The following is an 11,417-nucleotide window of genomic DNA, read 5'->3' on the forward strand; positions in this document are numbered from 1 at the left end:
TCTGTAAGGGATCAACTGGTGGAATAGCTGCTATGGATGGAAGGGAAGGAAGGGCTTTCTCTCTTTCTCTCTCTCTCCAGTCTCGTCCAATCCCTGCTCTGGGGAAGCCTCTGAGTGTGTCAGTAGGTCTCTCTTTCTGAAATGCATGAATAAAAAAGACCAATTTTTCTTTGAGGAAACCAATGGAGCAGTGCTTTTGCCCATATCAGTGCCAATTTTGCATGACTTCTTCTAGGTTCCCTTCCTAAAGTTGTCTCCTCTGCAGACAGTCAAACATAAATAAGTCTGCATAGCAAAGAAGGGTCATCAAAAAACGGGTTCACCTATGGGTAATGTTCCCTCTATCATCCGTGAACCCACAAGACAAAGTATTACCCATTCTCCCTTTTTTGTCTTTTTGGAATTAGCGGAAAACCCCATTTTCAGTTTCCACTTCCTCTGTATTTGCAGTGTTTGATCAGTTAATAGAGAAGCTTCGGATTTGAGTGGGTCGAGGTCCCAGTAGAATATTCGGCTCTGAACTCAAGAAAGACGGGAGGAATGGATAGATAATCTAAGGATTAAAATGTTTTTATTTTGGGGGGTTTTGCAGTGCGAGTGTGTGTGTATGCAGTTTTTGAATCCTGCAGGGGGATGGGGGGGAGGTAAGAATATAGACAAAAGAATGGAGGGAGGTATTAATAGAAACAGGAAGACTGGAAGGGAAGTTCTGGCGTTTTTCAACCAGTCGTCTTCTCATAGTCATGTCCATGGTAACTGTGGGTGATGGTAACTTTGTTATTGTCCAAGTTAGCAGACGGAACATGGGCTTCTAAAAGAAGGTTCATGTCATTTTAGGACGCTCTTATCACACTTGTGTTCAAATTATATTTTTGGTTAGTTATTTGATGCAAAAAAAATGATCGCTTTCATATACTGGATATTTTGGGTTCATTTCAGGATAATTGGAGAAGATTGTGCATCTTTAACAGAATTCTCTGTCAGATTTTGGAGCAAACTGATATTTATGAATGTGTGAAATTTGGTGCAGATCCAAATCTGGATCTAGTGATTTTGAATTGTTTCATCAGGGATGATTCGGCCTTGGGAGAGGTATGTGCTCCACTTGTGCTCTACTAGTTTGTGTGCACCAGATTAATGTAAGTGCAGCTTACACCCACTTCTTTCACCTTTTTGTATGATGTCTAACTCTCTCTTAAGTAAAGTATCTTGCTGGTGGGCAGGTATAGATTTTTCACTGAAAACAGCTGTCTGCTGCAGATAGAAGGATGCTCAGGGAGTTCACCTCTGCAAAAACTAATGTCCTTTCTCGCCAGTTTAAAGAGAGTGAAAAAAGAAAATCCTGGAGCAGCCTGTTTATCTGGATCCACTCCAAATGTCTTTTTCATTGAGTTGGGCCCCACCCCTCCACAAAATTTAATAGAAATCAATTCGGTAGGTTTTGAGTAATCTTACTGAAGGATAGACGGATAGAAACAGAAACAGATTTTTTTTTATAGCATCTATAAAAAATTTAAATGTTTCTCTTCTTTCAATCAAAGTAAGGTTTAATTTATTACAGTGCGACAGAGACTCAGACAACACCGATCAAAGGAGATCTCGTCTGTGCATAACTTCTTTCTCCATCTCATTATTTCTAGAGAGGGTAAACTGAGGTAGCTGAGTTCTACAGAGGGAGAGGGAGAGTACCAGGAGCCATCCCAGGAACATGTGTATATGTGATGCTAACTGCTCCTTGGTGAACAATAAAACGGGCCTTTAATCTCCACTGATCCAAGATGGCATTTACCCAAGAGCGTTCGTCTCCAAGGACAGACAGAATGGCGTGAAAGGCTGATGGATCAGGAATAATGACCGACTGTCAACAACAGAAGAAGAAGAGGGATGCTGAAGAATTTAAGCCTGACCTTCTTCCATTATGTTTGGTGCAAGGTCTTATGATGCCTCTCTCGTTTATAACATCTTCTTTCTTTCTCTTTACTCGAGACTTCTGCTTTATTTTTTCACACCAATGCAAACCAACTCATGGCCCCATTCTACTGTTTATATAACAGTATACCTATTCTATAGTCCTCAGTTTTCAACAATAATATGGTCCTAATGCTCTTTAATGCTACACACTGCAGCATAAGCGCCTTAAACCCAACCAGGTTTAACCACTTGTGGAATTCCAAGTCATGATATGAGGAAATTCCTGGTGGGAATTTGGTGTTTTTGTCCTGGAGAAAGGATGTGATTGGTCATGGGAAAGGCCAATGTTTCTGTTGGAAAATGTCCTAAAGAGATAACGAAAATGAGCATGCGCACACACAAACAAACGCATGCATGCACGCACACACACACAGACACACACACTTTTCTGAGTTTAAGGTTGCAACATGTTTAAACGTTTAACTTCCATCCTCTTCCCTTTTCAGTGAACACTCCAACAAACAAACACATCCTTCCTGCAGGGATGTGGTGTATTTAGTTTTTAAGTTTACACGGTGTTTGTGTGTGTGTGTGTGTGTGTGTGTGTGTGTGTGTGTGTGCACACTTGCAAGCCAACACGGCCGTCTGGCAGCTACAAGACCCACCAAATACCTAGTCCCATGATGGGGAATTCTGGGTAATATTAAGAGGATCAGAATCTGGGTCTGGACTTACACAACAGCAGCATTATACAAAACAGCATAACTACTAGAAAGGCCAAAACAATACGAGTCTGTGTTGAACGATCCCGTTCAAACCTCCTCCCTCCATCTTACTGATTCCTGTTCAGATTAAACAAGTTTATTCTTCATCCCAGGGTCTGACAGCATCTGCGCTGCAGCTCAGAGTTGAGAGTTGCGATCATTAGCCTCAAATGACCCAATTTCAGGCTAGGTGAGCCAATTTGTCCAGATTATGCAGACATGTTTGTTTGTTGCACACGTCAATAAACAACGTGCCTACCTACACAGCCAAATCCGTCAATTAAGCAACATTCAGGGAAGGAATCTTGTAACACAGTGAATTGTACATAAACAGGCAGTATAAATATTTTAACTAACATACTAACTGAAGAGGCCAAAGTATGTATTGTTTAATTCTTGCTGTAATGCTAGCTCTCTCAGTGTCTGCATCCAATGGGACATACAGGCAATTCATTCATGAGCAATATATGTTTATTGCTTCTTTTTCCAAGAAATAACAACAAGCCGTTCTCCTTGAAATGATCCCTTGAGCAACGTTTTCCGATGAAGAGGACAGAATGCTCTTTTTCTGTGAATAGGACAACTGCTTGGGGACAGTTTCGAGATGTCTTAATCTTTTTTTATTGAGAAAAAGACATATGCCAACACAAGTGAACGGCTGAGGTTATTGTTTTCAGACAGGAGAAGTAACTGACATTTTGAAAATCCGTCTGGGTTCGGGACATGAGGTCAGGCCGGACTATGATAGTGTCACAGATGTCCCAGAAAACACATGTGGGGTCAGTTAGGTCACAAGTCACCGCAAATAATGGAATAAGACACGGCAACCAGGCTGAAAGGCTGGAGGGAGCGAGGTATATCAAACAAGTGAAAGAAAATGTAACTCAATTGGTTTCAGATGTTTTTCTTTACCAAGAAACAAACGTGTATGGCCATATAAGCATGCTAATATAATGTTACAATGATTATACTGAAATGCTCATGCTTAGAAGGTATAAGGTTTACCATTTTAACCATAGTCAGCATGTGAATTAATGCTTCTATTTGTGTACAAAGAGGAGGGAACATGGACTACATCAAAAGTACACGAAACAGTTTTTCAAAAGTTGTTTCCTGTAATTTGAGACAGCCACACTGATCTATGTTCAAGTGTTTATGTTTCTAATATTAAGTTATTGGATGCTATAAAAAAAGTGCTGAGTCAAGCTGTGATTGACATATACTGACTGTACATATCATGGCAAAAATATGTGGTAAATCCAGAAAGGCGTCTGCGGATGATAACATCTGCAGTTACAGGTTTGAAGACACATTCATTTAGACAGTCATGCAGGTGGAGACACTTCCCAGCGTCTCTGCTTCACCTGTAGTCCTGGAAAACAACTTCAAGATGAGGGATGATGTGAATGCCAAGGCACACAAACATCAGCGTGCAGAAAGTTTCCACAGTAGTCGAACAAAGTGAAAACAATAGGAACTTCCCCTGTAAGGCTTCAGGACGTACAAAGGAAATTCCCATAGGAGTTTTTTTCTTGTTAGTTTTGAGCAGCCAAACGCAATTTGTTCTCAGCTGTGGAAGTCTCTTCTTTACAAGTCAACAAAACGCCTATCAAGATGTCAGGGACTCATTAGGCGTCTTGTAATACCATCGGGTGACCTACACTTTGTTGTATATATTCGGCACTGAATGCTCCGCTTGTTCATTAACCTTTTCTGATGGTGAGATACTCTTTCCTGAAAATTAAGGCAAAAAAAAAGCAACACACTCTCATTTGCATATCTCAACAGTGACACACAGCTGTCAGACAAAGACAAAAGACGACATAAAGAACTGAAATTTCCACATTTATTAACTTGGAGCAAATAGATAAAAAGTTAATTAAAATTAAATTGAGTCACACCAGGATGAGACCCTAGTGGTTGAATACAGATGTATTTTCTGCCCCTCAGGTTGATTCAATAATAAATATTCAAATAGAGTAAAAGCATATTTAAAATATTTTTTAATCTTTCCCTGTCCCCCCATTTGGCATCAATAAGCAGTGTACAAACATTTATTAATGGTGTATACACTGTAAAAAAAGGGCTTAAAAAGCTGTGCAACATTTCACAACATTAAAGCCCTGTAGAGACAAAATGACAGCTGCCAAAAAGTGAGGCCAAAGTGTACTGATCGCCACCTGGAGGCTGGTTGCAGTAAAGGTAATAAATCCCCCATCCTCCATATTTAAGTGTGAGACATGGTCCAAACCAAAACGTTAAAGAACATTTCAAATAAATATTTCTTAAACACGGTTTCTTTCATTTTAGGTATGCATTTCTTATTACGTTGATGTACAGTGTATGTCAAGTACATTTCTGATGAGTCGGGTCTTTAATTACTCATTTGATGCACTAAAGTAAACAAGTTTATACTAAAGTAATAGAAACTTTCCTATGAATTGTAAATCTCCAGACTGATTTGTGAGTTGTTGAGTAAGTATGTGCAGCAGCAACAGGCTGCAAGATAGAACCAAGAATGTTTCGAGGCAGAAACCAGTCCAGCAGGTCCAAATTTGCAAAGTCATCCCAACGTACACTTGTTTGTGTGTGTGTGTGTAATAAATATACATCATGGAGGCCCTCAGTTAAATGAGATATGTTACTTTTTTAAATATCACCTTTCCTTCTGAGAGGTGAAGTGATGACAACAGCCATCTGATTACACGTAAAGTGCTGTATTCCCATTTGTGACGGCTCGATTCCAACCATCATTGAGGAGGATTAGATTTCTAATACCACAAGGCGTTGTTTGACTCCACGATGCTGGATTAACGTGAATAATTCTTAGGACAGATGGAATGGTATTAGAAGGCCTCCTGGTCATGTTGGAAGGATCTACTGTATATGCCCCCTGTCTGCACTGGCACACTGGTATTAGATGTAACGTCCATTGAAAGCAGATCTCCTTCTGCTCACATACTGTTGATCAAAGCAAAACATCAGAGTGTTAATGGTGAAATCAAACTGCAGTTGTTGGTGTGTGTTTTTTTGTGTGTGTGGGTGTGTGTTGCTATTAATTTGATTATGCAAGCGACTTGGCAGGAGGAGCAGATAGAGCCTGACACTCAAAAGCTGCTTTGGAACCTGGAATGGCACCAGAACCAACCAGTTCAACAACACACAAGCGCTAATGTCGGAGCTTCTGGAAAACAGCAGCTGACATTCAAATGATTATCTCATCTCCTACACACATGCACAGGACCTCTCGATTTCAACCTCACATGGAAATATGTGTTATTCATGGCCGTCGTTGCAACACAATATGCAGCAGTTTGACAATGAAACCCAAACACAATCAAATAATGAAAAATAATTTATACCAGTAGTAGATTTTATGAAAACAATTATATAATTATGTATAAATATGATTTACATAATCTGAACCTACTACATGCCACAAAACTGCTGTCACTCATTCTAACAACAAGAAGGAGGAAGGAAGGAGCTCACAGGTGAAAATAAATAAAACCTCTCGCCATCTGAACAGTTTTTTCCCCGTGGCAGTGGGGCTCACAAACAAGCCCCCTGCACCACACTGACTCTGCATCACACTGACTCTACCCCACCAGCCCCCCCCTTGCACATAATTTATAACTTATATACTACTGGCACTATCACCAATCTCTGCACCTTCGCACAGCACGTGCCCATAACTCTGTTACTCTGTTACTGTATATATGTATATACTTTATTTTATTTTATTTTATTTTATTCTATTTCTTATATATTGTTGTTTTTTATATTGTTGTTTTATGTACAAAAGTAGTGCACCAATGACACCAAGGCAATTTCCTGTATGTGCAAACATACCTGGCAAATAAAAGAATTCTGATTCTGATTCTGATAAACAGGGCGCGGTTTACAGTGTCATTTGATATCTTCTGCATCGAAATGCTTTTGCTTTCAACCGCTGAAGGGAAACAGTGTGAGGTGCAGTCCCTGCTCGACTCGCACAAAGGAAATCAAACCCCTCCGTAGGCCTATTAATTACCTTCTTCAGAAAACATGGAGAAAATTACACCAGCCAAAGGTGAGTCAAAGAAAAAAAGTCAATGAATGCAAGATCATTTATCACACTTCCGTCTTTGACACCATTCCTGTCTCCCTGTTGTTGTGTCAGAGCTGAACGTCATTATTTTGGGATCAAAAAGCTCCCACAAATATCTCGTTGGGAACATCATCCTGGGAACAAGTGCGTTTGACGCAGCGGATGCGACATGTGATGCTGAGAGGCGAGCGGGAGAGGTATGCGGGAGAAGCGTGACACTGGTAAATGCCCCCGGGTGGCTGCGAGGATATAAACTCTGTGATACTCCAGAACTTGTCCAGACGGAGGCGATTCTCAGCGTCACCCTCTGTCCACCTGACCTGCATGGATTTATCCTGGTGATTAACACCGAGCAGCCATTCAGAAGGGTACACAAGAGGGCAACCAAGGAGCACTTGGAGCATTTTTTCGGGGAGAAGGTGTGGGATCACACTTTGGTGGTGTTCACCCACAGAGGCGAACTAGGCCATAACAACATTGAGGATTACATCAGAGAGGAAGGGGCGCCGCTGAAGTCGCTCCTGGAGACCTGTGGTAACAGATACCATGTTCTTTGCGACGAAGGCGCAGACAACAGCGTGAAGGTCAAAGAGCTGTTTGAGAGGATTGACGCCGTGGTGGCAGGAAACCATTACGAAGTTAAGAGCACGCTGGTGAAAAGTGTGAAGGAGCGCAGGAAAAAGGTGCACAAGAGAGCAGAGAAGTTGTGTCAGCAGTCACAACAACGCAGGCAAACACTCAGAAGTCTCCTGTTAGGTCAGTTTGATTTGTTTTGCTTTAATAAAGGTTGTAAGATAAAATCCATGCTTCTTGTTTCACTAGTTTTGGTCACAGTCTCTCTTGTTAATAATAACATTGTAGCAGCTTTGTAATGGCAACAACCCTTTACAGGCAGATGACCTTACACGTTAACAAACCATCAGGTCGGCAAACCTGTTGAAAAATCTGTGAATGATTACACAAACTGTTTATTGTAAATATGCACCAAGATAAACCAAGTCTTTCAAACACATTGTCAGTCTAAAAATAGAACAAAACAAGATTGGCCCTTAGCAGAGCGCATTCTTCCACCAAGATCCAACAGTCCAATGGTCTCCTTGGCAGAGGTAAGCCTAACCCTAACCCTATTTCTAATAGTTGTCTTCTCACACAGACCCAAAGCCCAACCTGAGGATACTGATGGTCGGCTGGGTGTTTTCCGGGAAGAGTGCCACTGGGAACAGGATTCTGGGAGCTCAAGTGTTTCAGTCTGGTGACCGGACCATGAGAGTCTCAAAGCAAATTGGCGAGGTGGCTGGAAGAGAGGTCATCATCGTGGACACTCCTGGATGGTGGAAGTTCTTCCGGGCTATATTCAACCCCGCTGACATGAAGTCTGAGATCTTAAGCGCCGTGTCGCTGTGCTCGCCTGCACCGAATGTCATTTTGCTGGCGGTGCCACTCGACACGTCGTTCACCGAGGAACAAAGACAGGTCACCGAGGAGAACATGAGGCTGCTCGGACACAGAGTGTGGAGACACGTAATCGTGCTGTTTACTTTCGGGGACGTTCAGGGGAAGAAAACAATCGAGCAGCACATTGAAAGTGAAGGAAAGCCGCTCCGCTGGCTCATTGAGAAATGTGGAAACAGGTATCACGTGCTGGACAACAGGAGCAGAGCCGATGATCAGGTTACAGAGCTGCTGAAGAGGATGGAGGAGATGGTGGCGGGAAACAGCACTTTCTACCTGAGTGAGACACATGATGATCCACAAGCTGAGAGAGACGGAGGCGATAGATTTAGTAAGAAAAATGATGAGAACACAGCCAAAGAGATCCGAGAGCATCTCAACATCGCGTGGAATCGCAAGAACTGGGAATACGAAAGCATGGATATACCACTAACCTGTAAGCATTAACAGAACATTATTTGCTATCCAAATTAAATTAGATATAATGGTTAACTTTTTCAATTCAACTTTGAAATGTAAATTTTCTATGCAGCCCTTTACCCGGGAGTAACTGCATCAAACAATAATGGTATTCAGCATATTCCGACAGAACCTTAAATGATTTCTATCCCTTAACCAGACTGTTGCATTTTTCTAACCAGTTGAAAAAGACACGCAGATGTCTGAGGATCCAGCGCGAGACAATGGAGCGACAGGGCACCAACATGAAGATGACCAGTCAGTAAAATCCGGCGCTGGTCTAGAAGTTGAAAGTGAAGATGATACATGTGCAGGCTCTCTGAAGAACATGACGGGATTGCTGGAGAGAGAGTGGAGCAGACAGGAGGCTTCGATGGAGCTTCACCACGAGCTCTGTGCAGGTGAATGAATAAAAAAACCTACCCAAGGGCACATTTGTGTTCCGTCTTGATCCATTTTGTACGACATTAACATTTTATTTCCTGCTGTAGACAAGAGAGGCGATGAACCAGGTATTGATGAGTTGCGGGAATCCAGAGATAAAGTGCTGTCATGGCTGAAAATCCACCATACAACATCAGGGCGTGAGACAGAGAAAGAGAATAAACGTGGGAAAAAGAGGTTTGTTCTTCAGCCTAAGAAACAAACTGAAGGGATGTCAACGAGGAAGAAGAAATCATCTAAAAAGTATCAATGAAATTACATGATATCAGCCCACACTCAAGGTTACTGTGGTCACACCACTGGATAATACAAGTGGCATAGAATGTTGTTACCTGACCAGCATAAAATATATTGATTTATAAATGTGTTTCAATAGTATTGCAATGTAGTAGATCATATAACTATATTTTTATTATGTTTTATAATACATAAATGTTATAATATACCTACATTTTATATTACATCGCAAATGGAAGTGTCAAGATTTACTTTTTATCAGAATGATTTAGTGACAGAAGAGGGATTGTGTGATTTATAATACATTTATTTTTATATTTACATAGACGATACATTCCTGTATATAAACTTTATATAGGAGCTGCCATTTTGAACAAGTGATGTAATTTGGCAACAGAGTGGAGACACAACCCACACACCAGTCTGAACTACATGAAATGAAATGAAACCATCTTTGGGGGTAATAAAATTAAATAAATCCAGGTATAATGTAATTTTTGGGGTTTGGTGGAAATTCGCATATGGAGGGGTTCACATGGAGGGGGTCACATGGAGGGGGTGAGGTTTAAAGCTTAAAACATATTTACATCATCATATTCCCGGTTTCATTTGTTAAATTTAAATATAAATATTTTTAATTTACTTTAATTGTTTTGTGAAGATATTTGTGAATAAAGATTTTACTATTACCATTATCATCCTGCAGCCAGAGAGCGATCAAGATACTTTGGTCAAAGCTCAAGGCTACTCTGTCATAAACACGAGTATTTCATCGTAAGGCAATAATTAATATGTTAATTAATTTCAGACAAATGTCAGATTTAATGAGGGTGACATTTTATATACAAAAAGTCAAAGGCCAACTTCACTGTGACATCTTGATGTTTTCATCTTTCATCTTGATGACACTTTTCTGGACATTCAGCACAGTAACAGAAGGGGATTTTGTTTCCATATTTCCTGCAAATTGATTGTCTTTTTGTCACAATGCATGTGTGTGTGTGTGCACTGCATTATTGTCTTTACTGAAATTAAGCTACTTTTTCCAAATCCATATAAAACCTAACGCACAAACAGTATAGCCGGATGTTGAAGTCCAATGTGGAAATGCTGTGATATGACGAATAAAGCTGAATCCAATTTTCTGGTGCCATGTTTCCCATTTTCTCACTTAAACTGGAAGCTACAGTTCAGCTGTGTGGTAGACCTACATTCTACATCTGACTGCTTTGGTTTATACAAACTCTGCTGTGTTTCCCATTAGTTTATTTTTTATTATTATTATTTATTTACCCAGGACTAACCTTGTGACAGTTGAGCATGCACCCAACCAATACTGGAACACGCAGCCCAGTAAACTGTGTTTGGTGTGCACTAGTGTAACTACTCATATTACAGTTAACAGGTCTTTCATAACTCCAGGCTTTATATGACTTATTTGAACTGAATGCATATATTATTAATATGTCCTCAGGTTTGCACTATAAAGATGTCCATTCAATCCCTAACTACTTAAAACAGTTTACTGAACTATTCTACATGATGGTGATAATGTTTTATTCACCTCAAAGTGTGGTGTATTAAAACCATTAATGTAAAAGTAGCACCGAAAGGTTATAAACGTCCCAGTCGACAGCAGATGTCAGAAATGTGGAGAGGACCATCAGAAGCACAGTGATGAAGATCTGGAAATGTGGACTTGAATCCTCCTGAGGTCCCTGAACGCATCGGCAGGCCCAGCAGAAGGGATTAAGGGGAATGTGGATTACCAGCGGAGAGGCGAGAGGATCTGTTTTATCAGAATGAACGTTAATCCTGAACTAAACCCTCCACTTCTATGTATTCACAGAGACCAGGACAATGACATGAATATGCAAACACTTGTAAGTAGTGATGTAGTGTCAGATAAGACAGTGGCATCAGTTTAACACCACTGACTATGGTTTATGTTTATACCCTTACTTGTATATACAGTACAATTGTGTCCTTAAACATCTGTCTCCTACACACTTTTAAAAATTAACAGGTATGTTTTTAAAGAGACAGGAAGAAAGAAGAGG

The 11,417-nt window shown here is 40.6% G+C and overlaps 1 protein-coding gene across 1 annotated transcript; it reads left to right on the forward strand.

Moving 5' to 3' along the window:
• The first annotated feature begins 6,722 nt into the window (after positions 1 to 6,722).
• LOC133028231 (GTPase IMAP family member 8-like) lies at positions 6,723 to 9,373 on the forward strand. Its single transcript, XM_061095424.1, has 5 exons — positions 6,723 to 6,747; positions 6,838 to 7,521; positions 7,919 to 8,653; positions 8,859 to 9,077; positions 9,168 to 9,373. The coding sequence occupies exons 1-5, from the start codon at positions 6,723 to 6,725 to the stop codon at positions 9,371 to 9,373; spliced, it is 1,869 nt and encodes a 622-aa protein (XP_060951407.1).
• The last annotated feature ends 2,044 nt before the right edge of the window (positions 9,374 to 11,417 follow it).

The sequence above is a fragment of the Limanda limanda genome, chromosome 21, assembly GCF_963576545.1.
Source record: "Limanda limanda chromosome 21, fLimLim1.1, whole genome shotgun sequence".
NCBI classification, from domain to species: Eukaryota; Metazoa; Chordata; class Actinopteri; order Pleuronectiformes; family Pleuronectidae; genus Limanda; species Limanda limanda.